Raw genomic sequence first — 16,593 nt, 5'->3', positions numbered from 1 at the left:
TCCGCTGGGAATCCTGGAGCCATTGGATGCTGTATATAGATACGACCGTGCACTGGGTATATATATGCATATACAGGGTGTGCAGTGTTGATATATCTATATACCGTGAATAAGGGTGGTGGGATACGCGGAGACTGAAATGGACCTACGGATTATTACGTGGGTGACGTATCGGTAATTATCGGGTTAAATGTCAAGGGGTTAACTCGAAGTCAATGAAGCGTGACTGGATCGGCACTTTTTTTCATCACGCCCTCCTGCGGAATCGCTCGTTAGTTATATGGGAGTACAGTATAAGCCAAAAATTAACGGTACGCCCCGTATAACGGGTGTAACGAAAGTTTACGTGCGTCGAGTGGTAACAGTGGTAGGTCTCATGAGAGTTTGAAGGAAGGATAAAGGAAATGAAAGATTTAGTCTCACGGCACCAAGCGGGAGTGTCGAGGACCTCCTTTCGAGGGTCCTTGCAGGGAGTTACCCTTGCGAGTGACTCGTGGAGAGTCGGTGGGATAAAGTCGAGACGCGCTTAATACATTTACTACCGCTTGGCAATTGTTTTGAAGGGTCGTAAGGGCGCGGAATAATGACAGGGGGAGGTTCGCTATACGTAACCGTTAAATCGAGTAGGGGGGGGGGGCTGCTCTCAGCGTGCGTTCACCGGCAGCCAAGTGGCCGAGGGATGAGAAATTTAGGGTCGCGGGTGGTGATGGGGTGACTTATGGGCGGGGGGCGGCGGATTCGTAGGTACGTCAGTGAGGATTCTATAGGGAAGGGCTTGTCGATTGTGAGCTTTCAGAACCCTCTTGAAATTTGTACTCTTTGGCGATTCTGAAATCGTAGATCGCTACGACCCCTGGAACACTCTGTGAACTGTCTGCCCGATCGAAACTAACCTCCTTTGCGGAACTACCGATATCTTTTATGATTTGGTGGAATCGATATGTTTGGGTTGGTCGTCATGATTTGAGAACCCCTGTATAAACAACCCCATTTCCCGGAGACTCGGTACCCTCGACGAGAGAAGAAAAATAAGAACGTCGGACACTATCTGGCACCCCCCTAACGGATATGGGAGAACGGGACATTTGTCTGCGCTTATACCCTTCCTAGAGGATTCGGGAAATCTAATTTCATCCCCTTTCGGACGAATTGGTATCTGTGCCTTTAGGAACCCTCAAAACGGAGGAGAAAATTCATTAGATTTTCTTTTGAGAGGTTTTAACGAATTTTTGTATGTTTTTTTTAGTAGTTGGATTATTGTTGTGTAACTACCCTTAAAAATGCCTTAGGGTACCTTCCTGCAAAGGGCGCATCGGTGAGATACTGGTCCACAGGGGTTGAAGATCCTGGTACCGAAGTCGCCTCCGTTAGATGCATAAGGAAGGACAATGCTTTCGCGATAAGGAAGAGAAGAGCGGGGTTAGAAATCCTGGAAAAGTTTTCGCCAGACCGGAAACGGGGAAGTTTTACCGTATTTGCGCATCCGGTCTCATAAATCTGGTCCCTTCCCGCCTTCCTAGTGCCGGTGGCCAAGTCACGGAGCGTCTACCGCGAATAAATTTGCAAACGTACCAAAGCTTTCTTTTTCAGCCGTGTCTCTTTCACTCGGACGAAAAATTCACTAGTCTGAAAAAAAAGAAACTAGAAGATAAAAAAAGTCACTAGTAGAAAAGGATACAAAAATGATTTTTGAAAAAAAATTTTTTTTTTTATAATTCAACTCAATTTTTTTCACAACGATATTTTTACTAAATTATAAGTGATCGAAGATCGATCGATCTCCAATACAATTTTAACCTCGAACGGGTATCGATATCGTGCGTCATATACGAGCCGTGATAGGCAATTTTAATGAAAATATCCAGGACTTCGATCCGATCGAGTCCAATCAGATCACCACGTGATTTCTGACCTTTACGATATAACCTATAAAATCATAATTCACGATCATCCTCCCGGCTAACTGCCTTTTTCTCATGGCGTGTCTTTCTTCCGTTTCGCTTCGCCATGGCTGACCAAGCTCTTGTCGGCTCGTTTTTATGGGTTATTGATGGCTGAGGCGTCTACGTAATCTTTTGCCACCCATCCACCTACGATATATCCAATCCAGCCAGTCAGCCGACTTATGGAGTAGACAGCTAGAGCTGGCCAGTCAGCCAGCCAGCCCTCTTCGAGCGCATAATAACATAATTACGCGCGTGTTGACAAATTGAATCGATTCCAATTTATTCTTTTCATCGGTTTCACCCCCTGGCGACCGCCGCTCCGGACCTCCTCGGTTATAAATATTTCATCGGGGGTTCCCCCGTGGCCATGGAAAATCGCCAGAACCCGGATGATCCTCCCAACCGCCTATGCCCACCGGTCCTCTCTCGCTCCTCTAGCCAGCATATATACGTAGTGGTGTATGTATATATATATATATATTTGTATTTACAAATGACTAGCGTCACGTTCGCTTTTACGAATTTTCACCGCGAAACCAGATAGAACGTCCGATAATCTTTCATCAATCAATATCAAAGAGCCGTGTCAAGGCTGGGATGAAGGATGCGGTTTACCGGAAACGTACAGTGACGTCACGCTAACTCCAAAGAATCGAATGAGTCATTCGAGGTATCGACTGAATTTTAAAATCGACACGATGACGTCGACGCTGGATTTGAGAATTATTAAAAAAATAATAAGGCTGGTTCTCATTAAAGTATTAAATTCGAAGGACAAAGCGTATAATGGAAAATGGAAGAGGGCATGAGGATCTGTAATATATTCCAGGACTGTCCTGAAGGAAGGGAAGGTGTTAAATTCACTGGATATACACGGTCCCGTGGTCCATTCTAGCAGACGACAAATCCGATCGTGTTTTCATCGACGCCAAATTGGCAATATCCTCGCTGGTGACGATTCTTGAATTATGCATTAACTCCGGGGACAGTCGCTTCAAAGTTTATCCATCCCGTGCCTTTCGCGTTGGCTATCCTGAGTGTTCACCAGATTCTAGGGATTTTATCGACTTCCACGATTAAAGTCCTTGTATAGGTAAGAAAAATTCCCTAGGGTCGATCGATGAAAGATAACAAAAAATTTTTTGAAATTTTTTGTTAGTATATTGCTTTTTTGATATTTTTTAATTTTTGGAATTTAATAAAAAAAATTTTTAATCTCTCGCAACTTTGATTCTTTTGCTTCGATTCTTCATGAGTCCCTGCGTTATCTGGGTACCGTGAACGATTCCCCAGTACTGGCACCCTAATAAAAATTTACTGTTTCCGCACCTGATCGTAAAAACGCATGAGGATATTCATTCGCGGAATGTAGATCGTCGCGTCGAATCGACGAATCGACCGGAAACAGGAATTATATCTTGGGAAAGAGGCCCTTAACCCGGAGGTCCTCTTTATTTCACATGGTCTACGTTATGTGGGCGGGCACAATGGAAAGTAAAGCTAAAATGACGTCTTCGCAGTCTCTATCGTTGGATCAAGGGTGCTCACCCTTGCAATAATAAAATGATAACAGCCCTCCTTCCTGGCAGCCGCCGTTCCCCTGCTACCACTACACTTACTGTCTTATGATAACCTCCCCTACCCGTATATAAATGTTGGTATTATTGTAACGAGGCATTCATATACCAATTTCATAGCTCGCATGGATGGGTCTTGTTATGCAATTATGGGAATTATTAAATTCCCTATGATTTCGAATAAATATATTTTTTTCTCCGTTATTGATAAATCATGTTAAATAAGTATTGAAGAAATTTTGCAAAAAATTAAAATACTCTGAGTTGCATTTATTTATCACGAGGAAGCCTTGAATTTTCTGTATTGCTATGGTTGGTTTTCCCGAGCCATGGGCCATGACAATTTTTTTTATATTATTATTGCGATTTGCTTTTACTCTTCCTGTCCTTCCTGCGGGACTTCTTGGATTTCTTGTTGCAGATCATATTCACGTTGTCGAGATCACATTGAATATTTTTCTCTGGGCAGGGATATTTCGGCTTTGCAGGACATGGCGTAGAAGGTGGCAGTGGTTCCCTTTCCGTTAGAGATATCGAACACGGGCATGGTCCTGGCGGGAGTTTCGGTGGAGGTGGACACGGACAGAGCATGACGGGTGCGCAAGGTGGTTTTGGCATTGGCGGAGGTGGCGGACAAACCGGTTTTTGGTTAACGTGCTCGGTGCAAACGTCCATTTTGTTGATATCGGTCAAGGGTGGACAGGGGGTGGGCGGTGCAAATTTTGGAGGTGGACAGATCGGCGGCTCGTACGTTATTTTCTCTACTTGCGCTTGAGGTGGCTGTACGCACTTTCCAACCGGCAAACAACCGGGACACTTTTTTAGTGCTTCGAGGCATCTGTCTTTCTTTTTACTTTTTTTCTTCGGGCACACCTCCTTTTCCGGGTAACATCCTCCCTGTGACTGTGCGTTACTACAGGTTTCCGTAGGACACGATTTCTTTTTTTTTTCGGCACAAATCTCGTCAGTTGTCTTACAGTCTCCGGACGACGAAAATAAAGAGAAACAGGCTGTTTTGAAGTGTCTCGTGTGTTTTTTCATTGCTGATTGCTCTCCGGGTTTGCCAATTTGGATTTCCTTCAGGGAATTGTTTAGCGAATCGGTAGGACGTTGGTAGGTCGACATTTTGCGCTTGTTGGTCTTGTCATTCTTCCGGGACTTGGTTGCCTTTTTGCCAGACGGTGGACACGACTTAACGTGCTTCGGGCATTCCGATGGCTGTTGTGCTGCTGGAGGTGGAGGACACGGCGGTGGACAAGGACACGGAGGTGGTGGAGGTGGGCATGGGCATGGACAGCATGGAGGTGTTGGCGGACAGGGTTTGGGTTTCGGGCACGGTGGACAAGGCGGACACGGCGGGCATACGGGAGGTGGTGGTGGTGGAGGACACGGAAGAGGCGTGGGACATTCCTTCTGAGGTGGACAAGGTGGGCATGGTGGCGGAGGTGGACAGCATGGAGGTGGGCATGGTGGTGGGCACGGGCATGGTTCGCAGGGTGGCGGCGGCGGACACGGCGGGCATGGCGGCGGCATAGGTGGACATTTCGGACACTTCGGCAGAGGTGGTGGGCATGGAGGTGGGCAAGGAGGTGGACACTTGGGTCGCTTTGGTAGTTTGGGCAGTGGTGGTGGCTTCGGTGGCGGTGGAGGTGCTATGCATTTTGGCAATCTTGGCAATTTAGGCGGAGGTGGACATTTCATGTAGCATATTTTAGGTGGAGGTGGCGCGACTGGCTTAGGAGGACATGGACAGGGACAAGGAGGAGGACAGGGTGGAGGTGGTCCGCATGGACATTTTGGATTCGGCGGTCTTGGTCGGCAGCATGGTGGAGGTGGCGGTACGCACTTTGGAGGTGGCGGGCATGGCTTAGGACCCGGTCTACAAGGACTCTGCTTTTTCTCTTCGTGACACTGTACCTTCTTTCTCTTCTTCGCGACTTCGGGACACGGCGCCGGGGCCACGGTCGGTGGTGGTTTTGATGAACCTGGAGGACATTTTCCGGAAGATGATCCTTTCCCTCTACCTCCCCATCGACTTGCGTACCCACGTTGTACCGAAAAGAGCCACCCTCTTTTGTTCCTCGTCGCCAGAAGTCCCCAAGGCTTTTCACCACCGCAGCAAAGACCATCCACCTTCCAAATTCGAAATTCTGGTCTCTCACCGGAAGCTGTCCCGTACGATCCTAAGATCTGTCCGCATGTTCTAGGTCCGACCGCCTCAGGCGCTGCCTGCGGTTTACAATACAATTTCAATACAGATCCCTCCACGTCCCCTCCAGTCCACGTACCCTCTGTCTCTGACTGGCATGTTCTCGGGTTGCATGGTTTCTTCGGCGGGCACTTCACGCAGAAGGGCTTCTTCTCTGGTCTGGGTTTGCACGGGTAACCAGGTGGCGGTAGTGGAGTGCATGGACCATCGGGCGGATGGCAGGGTCCCCTTTTTGGCCTCTCGGGTCGACCTTCTCCGCAGTCTGGTTCACCAAGTCTCAGACCCTTGCTGCTCTGCACTGCCTGCGGTACACAATACAGATATATACCCAGATCACCGTCTACACCCATCCAGTGCCCTGGTATATATCCACCTCCCTCAGGGAACACGAAGAAAAGAGTCGACCGAACTTCCCATCAACCAAATAAAATCACAATGTCGCTACTACCCGTTCCTGATTCTCTCCCGTTGATCCTGTCTTATTATCCGCGCTCTCTTTTCTAGTTTCCATCTTAGTCCCTACCTGCTCCTCGACCTTTCGCGTACGAAAAACTCGTCGCTTAAATTCTGCTACCTTATCGATAAGCGTCTGCAGCCTCTCCCAGGTGTCCTTCTCCGTGATGTCCTTATCCAGGATGGTACCTGTCCAGGGATTGGTCCTTACGAACAGCACGGATTTCTCTCTCCCACTCTCCAGTCCTCTCTTGTCGCTCAGGCTGATCGGGATCATGTTGTCGTAGTCCTCCTCCATCTTTCGGTCTTGCGATCTGCCTGACCGATTTCCACGCGACAGGCCGTGATCGTCGGTACCGATCTCGTCCTCGTACTCCTCGCCCAGTGGGAAATAGTCATCGTTACGCACTCTATCACCAGGCTCCTGCATCAGGACCGTTCTTGGAGTCTTTTCGGAATATTGGGAATCGGCCACGACCAGCTTTTCATTCTGTTTAAGAAGATTACCGTCATTAGGTGCGATCCTTTGGAAAGGGTCTTTTGGAAAATTTTAAATTAGTAGAAAAAAATTGTTGTAACTTAGCATTGAATGGCGATCGAGGTTATGTTGTTGATTTTTTGAAATCCGGTGAAATCCAAAAATTTTGTCAAAATTATGACATTTTTTTGTATGATTTTCCAAATTTTGAATTCTATATATACTGTGATTTTTATATAAACATTTATTGACTGACATATTATCGTATACAGTATCTATGACGAGTTGAGAACTTTTCACAATAAATTTTACAAAGTTGGAACATTGTTCATGTAAAATTAATATTCGCTTATTTTGTCTAGATATTTTACACCTCGTTTTCCAAAATACCAAAAATGTCGAGACTACGATTTTCTGCTATACGCGAAACTGTCCAGGTATCCCATTTTGATGATTTACTATGCAAATTCAATTTAGCATGATGCCCATCGTAAAGAATATTGCGATTTTGAATTATCGAATCGTTGTCCACAGCGTGTCTTGGCGTTTGGTTTAATTCGTTTTGAAAATGCAATTCCGAAAAAAAACTGATGCACCCTGAACAATCTTTTTTGTCCTTTTTACTCTTTTCTGGGCACGGAGGCGCCTTGATGACTGGCGGACATTTTTTCTTTTTGCACGGTTCGATCTTTTTAATATCGGGACAGTCTTCTCTTGATTTTTTCTTCTCTTTCTTCTCCTTCTTGCAAGGATCTTTAGTCTTTCTTTCCTTCTCGCAAGGATCTTTCTTTCTTGATTTTTTGCAAGGGTCTTCCTTTTTCTTACATGGATCCTCCTTCTTCTTCTTTATTTTCTTTTCTTTCTTGCACGAATCCTTCTCGTTGCCTTTCTCCCCGCTTCTTTTATTCTTACAATAATCTTCAATCATTTTATTGCACTTTGATCTCGTGTCCTCCTCCTTCCCTGCCAGATATAGATCATTCGATTCCATTGGATCATTCCTAAATTCTCGATCTTCGTACAAATCATCAATGTGGTACGAATTCATTGTAGATATCGATGGATGCTTCGATGAAAATGGGTTATCGTTATTTTTTATTTTTTTATCAATTTTGAAAATTTCTTCGGTCGATACAGATTCGAATTTATCATCTGTCAGTATATCTAACTCGGATTCTTCTCTTTCAACTTTCAAAATTATTGGAAAACTTTTATCGTAACTCGTTTCCAGCTTCGGGAATTCTTCCAAAGACTTCGAGTCTTCCTTATCAAAGTGCACATTTTCAAAATTCATCTGAACTCCACAGTCCATCTTTTCTACTGGAATATTATCATGACTGACATGTACCGACCTAATTTTATTATCAATTTCAATATCCCCTTTAGATTCACATAATTTTTTGGAAATCTTTCCAACACTTTTTTTCTTTATCACCTTATCTCTTTGTCTTTTAAATTTTTTCGTTTCGTTAAAATTATACTGATCTGGAGGTTGCGTTATCATTGTGACTCCACATCGCACGATATTTTCACCTCCTTCAAAATTGTGCAAAAAAACTGGTTTTCTGTTATCAAAGATAGCTGGCAACATCCAGTCTCCCTTATTAATAGTTTTATCATTTATACCCTTAGGGATATACGGTTTTGATTTTCGTTCACGCGGGGAAACCTTTTTGGACTGAGCTTGTACGACCATTGAACAATTTTCGATTTTCTCTTCAACTTGCTTCTTCAGTTTCCTCTTGACGCACTTCCGCTTCCTCTTCTTTTTCGTGGATGAGAAATCTCTATTTACATCTTTTGATTCGGGTAGCATCTTCAGTAGTTCTTGTTTGGCATTTTGATAAGAATTTCTCGAAGGACCCATTTCTCCAAGGACTCTGGGCGAGGCACGTATACTGCTCCAGTTATGAGCCTCCTGAGGACACACGGATACGCAAGGTCATTCGAAAAATTTTTATAATTTTGGCTCGTTTCGTTCAAAATTTTTTAAATTATATTATCTGCGTAATCTGTCCTCCAGGGACGTTATGACGCGTTCCACTTTTTTCGACAGATCACGTATCCCGTCTGTGGTCCATTTTGAGAGCCATTCAAAAGCATGATTATCCTTCGAACCACCCAGGCTGCTCCTTGATCCTTTATCATTCCCGAAGTTCGAAGATCCTTCAAAGACAACCAGAGTAACACTGTCAGCAATGATTTTTACTTTTTTCCAAAAATTCTCAAATAATCCAAAAATTGGTTGAAAGCTACAAGGTTCATGACCCTTGATAATATTTCCAAGATTACTCTGTCTGGTTGAACTGGACCCAACAGCAAGATCAGTTTCTGAAAAATGCCGAGCAAGATCTTCCAAAAATCTCGAGCAGCTTCTCAACATGGTGGATAAGGATTTACAAAGATTTTGTCTCAATAAATTATTATAGCGTTGCCCAATATTTTCCAGGATATCAAAAACTGATAATATCCTTAGATCACTCTGATCTTTTCGAAGACACATCAGGCTGCTCTTATTTGACTTTATTTGAATTTTTGGCAAAATTCGATCTTCTTCCTTTTTTAACGACACTCCGTGATCCTTTTTATTTACGTCCCTTGATCCTTGACGAAGTAAAAAATCTACAGGATATATGGATCTTGTCGAAAAATCATTCTCAACATCCTTTCTCCCTCTTGCCGTTTCTGGTTGCTCATAAAATTTTAATATCTCTGACAAAGCAGTCCTGGGTATCCTGGCATTTTGAAGAAGTCTAAATAAGTAAGGATCTTCATCAGGACTTTGACATCTTTGAAGATACTGATTCAATTCATGTAATCTAGGATCCTTTAATATTCTTGATAAATTTCCAGGTACCCACAGAGGACTATCGTTCCTCTCAGGATCCTCAGGATTATTTATAGTTGAAACAAAATTTCTACCAGACGCTGGTAGAGTGGCAATAAGGTCCTGGATACAAGGACTCGCTAGGACCTCGGTATCTTGTCCTGAATGACATCCTGAATCCTCATGAACAAGGGTGTGACTTAGGCAGAACGTTGACCTCCCCTATGGACAGGGTTCATTCTCTTATTACCACTCCACCAGGATCCTGAAGGATCCTCAAACCCCAGGATACTTCCGAGATAAATTGCGCAAGGATGAACCATGCGGATTATGGAATTGAACCAAGTCACACAAAAAAAATAGCCATAAAATAAAAAATTCGAAAAATGAAATTTTAATACCTCTTTCCAATTTCCCATAGAAGAATTCGTGGCGTTCAGTGAATTTTTCAAATTTTTATATTTCGCCAGACCCTCCACTAGTCCACTGGATCCAATCTACGTGAAAATGATTTTTGAAAAATTTTTTCTTACGGCCGATCAAATTAATTTTACCGTTGGCAATGATGGGGAATTTGTGAATTGTCGAATACTCGAATTCCCAGTGATCCCTTCACTCGTTATCTCAGCAGCCATTTCTGAACTTAGTGGGTCGAGTTTCGGTATCGCCTGTAAGAACAGTTTAACGATATTTCCATTGTCCCTAAACTTTCCTAATTGGCACTCTGGGTATTAGGGGCTATTCCCAAAAACAAGAGGGACAATTAGTACAAGAATCGTACCCTATCTGTTTCCAGTTCACAAGTCGTAAAGTAGGACATCAGACTTTCTTGGTTCATGGTTACGACCGAAGGGAGAGATTCGCTCTTCCGATTGTTAACTGGAACCACTGCCAATCCTGAAGGCAATAACTTTTGCGTGGAAAGCGAGGAAGGACTTTGGTTGTTCTTTGTAGTGAGTAATAAAAAAAAAAAAAAAAAAAGTGTACATTTCTGATTAGATACGGAGGAAAAGTAGCAGGAGAAATTATGAAGGATAAAAATTAAAGAATGTCATACCTGTGATTGTAAAATTTGATCCTTTGACTTTATCGAGGATATTTTTGACGGTGTTCCTGGTAAACTGGTCCTGGCGACATCGTAAACGCTTAGCTGATTCAATCTTGTAGTTTCTTTCAGAAGCTGCGAAATATTTTGTCCGATTCCTCCGGCAGCTTTTACGACCGTCGTCTAGAAGGGATTTAAAGATTTTCTTTTTTATAGATATTTAGAAGAAAACACATTTAAAAAGATATTCAAGGAGTTACGATGGATAATACTGTTACTAATTTTTCTTCGTTAAAATATATATTTTTTTTTTGGGAAATTTGTTTAACTTCACCTTGAGAGTATTTTCGCCGACATGATATTTTCGCTGTCCAAGAGATTTAACGACGGATTTTGCGGCTCGGGAAAACATCTTAGTGTTGTTGGTGTGTTACTTGAATTTTTTGAGACGCCTTCATGAGGCGTTCGGCTTTTCCAAACTGAATCGAATAAACAGTGCTCGTAGCCAGGCGACAGACCGAAACATTTTCATGTGCGTATTGTTGAGTGGAATAATCATTTTAACGAGGTTTGTTTCGGTCCGAGAGGCCACTGAATTTTTGAATTTCAAGTTTCTTGACAGTGGTGCCATCTGCGGTAAGCATACCAGAAGGACTATGGCTCAAATTACAGGTACGTATATTTCCAACATAGACTACACCGCTATGTAATCTACTTCTCAGTTGTCGATAAGGAAGAAACCGAAGTGAAGACATCGACTGAAAGTAGATTAAACCTTTTACCAGATATGCCGTGGTTTATTAGGGCCTCGGTCGGTAAAACAAAAAGTTTTACAAGAGACTTTATCTTATCATTTCCTTAACAGTATCGCCATCTACGGAAATATTAATCTTAAAGATTCACAATCACAAGCCACCTATTAGTCGTAAGCTACGTTTTTCTAGTTCTAATTAGCCTTTAGAAAAATCTCATATAGAATTAAACATACTGAAAATCTGACAATGAGAATAAACCAGTATGCCGTTCAAAGTTAGTCTTTTGATGATCGGTTGGACGAAGGAAAGCGTTGAAGATAATAGAGAAAAGGATCTTCAAAGTTGGAAAAAGAATGAAGAAGGAGAGAAAGAATTTTGTGAAATGGGCCCCACCCCGCCCATTTTCTAGAGATCCTATCTTTCCACGAAGGAGACCCCTCTGAGGTCCGTCAGGCCGGTCCGGAGAGACCATATTGCGACCACAACCTGGGCCTGACCCACTGAGCAAGCTCAGCAGATGAAACAGATGGGCAACCCCCATCACCATAGTTCACTCTAACAGAATGAACTAGCCTCTTATGACTACTCGAAGAAACATGCTCAACCCAACCAAAAAAATAATAAAAGCAAGACCAGCACAGTGAAAAGTGAACGAGAACAGAACAGAACAAAGGCAGAAATCAGGAATAGCGCATACTAAATCTATTCCAGCAACATTTAAATTCGCGCAATGATTTCGTCCTCTGTAAATACAGACAAAACAGACGATGACGTTTCATCGAGCCTCGTATTACAATGACAGAAAAAATGTCGAAACAATTAACTCGATGACTTATTCCCGGTAGTTGCATTTTACCGGTGCAGCAATGGCTTTCTTAGACTTTCTGTGGCAAGACCCATTTGCCTTATGCTCCCATCGGACCTAACCATTAGAATATTCGTAAAACAAAGTTTCTTGCGCGATGAGGAAACAGCAGTATACATAATAAGAAAATTTACGCTGCCGTAACTTTATCGTAAGTATACAACGAGCATCGTAACCTATAATACAACAGACTTTACTTCGAAAAAATCCATTTAACCTACATACATCCCGATTGCGTCTAAATCTATAAGTAAATTCTTATTTATCCTCTTCGAGGCCAACGCATCTACGATCCATATTAACCAAGCAGCTTCGACTGACACCGACAGTAAAAACTTCTAGAAGCTTCCACTTTCGCACAGAATCTCACGAACGTACCGGAACCAGAAACCGCAAGCAACAGTTCACATCGCTCGTGACTGAGAATCCGAATGGCCTTCGGATTGGGCAGGTTAGAGAAACGTTCGTTCTTAGGCCCTATCTTATATATATAGAAAGTTATACGGAGTTATATCGCATACGATGTACACACTAATGGCGGATAAAACTAAAATCTTATACTATTGCTCGTCAGCTGGTTTCCAATTGGGATCGAAATGCTTCACCAGTCCTTTCCAGCATTTGTAATAGTCCTCGTCCAATTTATGGCAAATCTTCTCAGCCCAATTGGTCACGGCCAGGCTCAACGAGGACTCGAACATGAAAGCCTGAGTCCCATCGGCGATACGTTCTGGCGCGAGTTTTGAATTCGATGCCGCTTCGAAGCAACGTGCGTCCGGTCCATGAGGTGTCATCATCGAGTGCAACGACGCGCCGCCCGCTTGGAAACCCTCCTCCTTGGCCTCGTAGCGACCCTTAATAAGACCCATGAACTCGCTCATGCAGTTACCTGCAAGTGGAAAGGAAACTCGTTCATTATTGAACAACAATGACAGTTCAGATCGATAATTAGATTCGGTGCTCGGCTCGTCGTTCCTTGACCTTTCGGCGGTATCGTTATCGACGGTTATCAAAATAATAAAATACGAGTCAACCATTATCCGTTTCATTTTTTATTCTACAACTGATAACCTGATGTGGGCACTGCCTTCTTTTTTTAACATGTACGTATACCAATACGATACGTGGGACTATGAAGTTTATGGTAAAGTTTACGAAAATTCAATGGAGTCGTCAGTCAAATTTGTGTCTTCCGAACGGTTTTCGCTCGAATTTCAGCGTATTGCCGACGTTTCGCGAACTTTCCAGTCTGCATAGTCAGACGCATTTTAACAATACGAATTGGGGATGCAGTGGAAAACTCGGAGTTTTCTCTCGATTAAGTAAAGGCCAATTTCCCGAGACGGTCTTCCGGAACGACGACATCGGGTTACCGGTCGAACGAGTCGCTTAAGCGGTTTAGAAAGAAAATAGAAATATCAAAGAGGAAAGAGAGACGGAGTAATAAGAGAATTCAAGGAATTTTATGGAAATTCGCCTTAACCTCTTATTCTGTAATGGATTCAATGAATTGTAGTATTATATTTATACGTTATTATTATTATGGGCATCTTAAATTCTCTAAGGCGAATCCTCAAGAGAAGCTGGAAACCTTCGTTTTTGCTTTTTTAATAAAATTTTTTTCATCAAAATTTACTCACGGTGGTAGTAAGGAGGCCGGAACGTGTGTTCTTGGACTGACCATCTCGGTGGGAATATCACGAAATCCGCTATAGCCGTTCCTGGCTTCAACGATGGACACGTTAGGACTGTGAAGATTGAGGGATCCTAAAAACGATGAATACGGACGTGTTCGTGAAAATGAAATTTTTTTTTCATATCACGTAAATTCATCAAAATTTCGATACTCACACAGTGATCGAAGGATACCGAATTTATCACCATGAAACGATCCAAGTCGTATTTATATGGTACGTAATTCCCGTGCCAGGCTACTACGTCAAAAGGACTGTGCTCCTGGCGGCAGGAGAATAATCTGCCCTGATACTTGGAAACGATTTTGAATTGAATTTCACGATCCTCGTACCAGGCGACTGGGGTCAGAAAGTCACGTGGGTTCGCAAGACCGTTTGCTCCTTTGTGTATAAATTAGAAAAGAAAAAATGACAGATGAACTTTTAGTGAACTTCAATGGCAATCGTTATTTTGGTATTTTTTATTATTACCAATTGGTCCCAAATTTGGTAACTGGAAGTGATTGTCAAAAACTTCTAATATGTATCCTCTGGATGGACCAAAGACGTTAATGGAGAATCTCATGCCTTGCTGTATTACAAATATCTCATTTGGTTCAACGCGGAGTTTTCCAAATTCCGTGGTTATCTGTAACGCTCCCAGTTGCGGTACTGATAACAAATTTTTTAAAATTAATTATGCCCAGTGAAAGTTACACTTTTTCGTCATTTTATTTACCGATAAGAAAATCTCCGTCGGAATTTTGAAAGGCCTTGTCATGCATGGACGCATTGCATAGATAAACATGTATAGCAATTCCGGAACGGACGCGCGGATCACCCGCGCCGCAAATCGCATGTAAACCGTCAATAAAATCGACTTCCGGATCTTGACGCGTTGGAACGTCAAACGGCTTCCATCGCATCTGTAAAATCGAAGATGAAGCTATGTAAAATTTTTTTTTGAAATTTAAAAATTTTTGAAAAAATTTTTTTTATCATTTACCTGATTTGGATTCGGCGGAATTTCATCCCAGTTGCAAGTGAGACTTCCGCGAGCATCCTCGAGCAAAGCGAACGGTTCATGAGTAACGGACGGCCTTATGCGATAAAGCCAGGATCTTTTATTTTCCAAACGCGGCGCTAGTTTAATAAAAAATTTTGTAACAAAAAATTAATTTCTTAAAAATTTTTCGAATTTTTACTCACCAGTGAAAGCAGTGCCGGACAATTGTTCGGCGTACAAACCGTATGGACATTTTTGAGGACTATTCTGACCAACCGGAAGCGACCCAGGACAACGTTCATCCTCGCTCGCGAATTCACAACCGAATCCTGACAAGTACTGGTACAATGAAATTAAAAAATAATTAATAAAATTTTCCCCATTTTCAAAAGTCATTAACCATTTTCATTTTTACGTGCAAATATTCTATGTTCGCACTACCTTAAGATCGTCCTTCATCGCGCAAACTTTTCTTTCACTCGAATAACAAGACTGTTTCGAATCGGCCTGACTTTATAAGCTGCCGGACGGCCTCAGAGTCGCGTCAACAAGATAGAAGTTATGCAAAACGTATTTACGTCTTTGACTATCAACCAATCGCGAGCCCAGCATCCGAAGGCACGACCACGGGAACAGGCTCGACCACGGTGCAGGTTCCTGATATCGGACGGCTATTTGAAAATATTTATTACCGTACTGAACGGCGGGCCCCTGATCACGTGCTAGTAGGCTTGGTAACCAGTAAAAAAAAAATGATAGAAAAAAAATGATAATGCATTGCGGAAAGTATTAAGAGGAAAATATGAAGGAATAACCAAACGCAAAAAAAAATATAAAAAAATTAATAAATTTCCATTTCAAGTAAAATCTGATTACCGGCATTATTAAGTAATTAATTTATCATCAGAGTCATTAAACGATCACGCTGCAACGATCAAGCAACTATTTACTTAATAATACAATCGTTCGACGATTTTTACTCTGGCCGCAGGTCATGAAACTTTTTTTATTTATCACCCGTTATAATTATAGCAGACTATATTTTCTACCCTAATGACTTTTAATACTGATTTATAATTATAATCGATATTTAAAAAATTTTTTGTTTCAAAATATTTTTTATTCCCTTTTCGTAGTCACGTGCGGGGGAGACATTTTTTTAAATTTTTAGTTCACGAAATTTTTTTTCGAAATGCAATAGTGCATGTGCAATACTGTCATCACGGTTGACTGTCAGAGTCCGAACGTTGATGCACATGCACTGTTTTTCGTAATAAATTGGTCGTCTGATTTATATTACACGTATATGTAGAATGTAGGTAAACCTAGATTTTACAGGATGCATCCTGGTGTCAGTTGGAAAACCAAGAGATTTGCAATTTCCTCTCGACATTTTATTATTTGATCTGCTGCTTTCTTGGACGTATTCGTCATTTAGAAACCACAAGTCGGCAAAGATTTTACGACGTGCATTTTCTCCATGCGTTGTCTTATTATCCAGGACTCACGTGTACGATTGCCAAAGGATCTGGAGCACCCTGCGATCTCTCTTGGATTAAAGATTTCTTCCCGTGGAGAAGCTCGAAGGAAAATAGAAATAAAATTAAGAGACGTTTAAGTTTCTTCTCAATTTTATTTCGTGCTCATTATTTTTTTTATCAACAGTCGCTGTCACGTAGGATTATCGATTAAAGAAATATTCACTTCTTCTTTTTGCAATATAAAATTATACGAAGATAAAATATTTAAGTACTTTTTT

The 16,593-nt window shown here is 42.2% G+C and overlaps 3 protein-coding genes across 4 annotated transcripts; all 3 read right to left on the bottom strand.

Moving 5' to 3' along the window:
* Window positions 1-3,760: 3,760 nt before the first annotated feature.
* Window positions 3,761-11,831, bottom strand: LOC107273870 (verprolin). 2 transcript variants are annotated; one of them, XM_025091174.1, is made up of 8 exons: window positions 10,870-11,831; window positions 10,548-10,718; window positions 10,272-10,436; window positions 10,045-10,158; window positions 9,892-9,987; window positions 6,307-6,675; window positions 5,572-6,034; window positions 3,761-5,508 (listed from the first exon to the last, which is right to left on the bottom strand). In XM_025091174.1, exons 1-8 carry the CDS (start codon window positions 10,945-10,947, stop codon window positions 3,881-3,883), a joined length of 3,084 nt encoding a protein of 1,027 aa, XP_024946942.1. In that variant the 5' UTR covers window positions 10,948-11,831; the 3' UTR covers window positions 3,761-3,880. The 2 variants fall into 2 exon arrangements, with proteins under 2 accessions (XP_024946942.1, XP_015607948.1); XM_015752462.2 differs by having other exon boundaries at window positions 3,761-6,034.
* On the bottom strand, window positions 8,589-9,361 carry LOC112495278. Its single transcript, XM_025091175.1, has 2 exons — window positions 8,932-9,361; window positions 8,589-8,829 (listed from the first exon to the last, which is right to left on the bottom strand). The coding sequence occupies exons 1-2, from the start codon at window positions 9,164-9,166 to the stop codon at window positions 8,663-8,665; spliced, it is 402 nt and encodes a 133-aa protein (XP_024946943.1). The 5' UTR covers window positions 9,167-9,361; the 3' UTR covers window positions 8,589-8,662.
* Window positions 11,832-12,327: 496 nt separating the features above from the next.
* Window positions 12,328-15,382, bottom strand: LOC107273900 (homogentisate 1,2-dioxygenase). Its single transcript, XM_015752510.2, has 8 exons — window positions 15,276-15,382; window positions 15,038-15,173; window positions 14,835-14,971; window positions 14,568-14,754; window positions 14,321-14,500; window positions 14,007-14,230; window positions 13,796-13,922; window positions 12,328-13,044 (listed from the first exon to the last, which is right to left on the bottom strand). Exons 1-8 carry the CDS (start codon window positions 15,291-15,293, stop codon window positions 12,716-12,718), a joined length of 1,338 nt encoding a protein of 445 aa, XP_015607996.1. The 5' UTR covers window positions 15,294-15,382; the 3' UTR covers window positions 12,328-12,715.
* Between the last annotated feature and the right edge of the window lie 1,211 nt (window positions 15,383-16,593).

This window comes from Cephus cinctus, unplaced genomic scaffold, assembly GCF_000341935.2.
Source record: "Cephus cinctus unplaced genomic scaffold, Ccin1 Ccin1_scaffold1857, whole genome shotgun sequence".
In the NCBI taxonomy this organism is placed as follows: domain Eukaryota; kingdom Metazoa; phylum Arthropoda; class Insecta; order Hymenoptera; family Cephidae; genus Cephus; species Cephus cinctus.
Note: the sequence above shows the minus strand (reverse complement) of the source record. Positions and strands in the feature narration are given on the sequence as shown.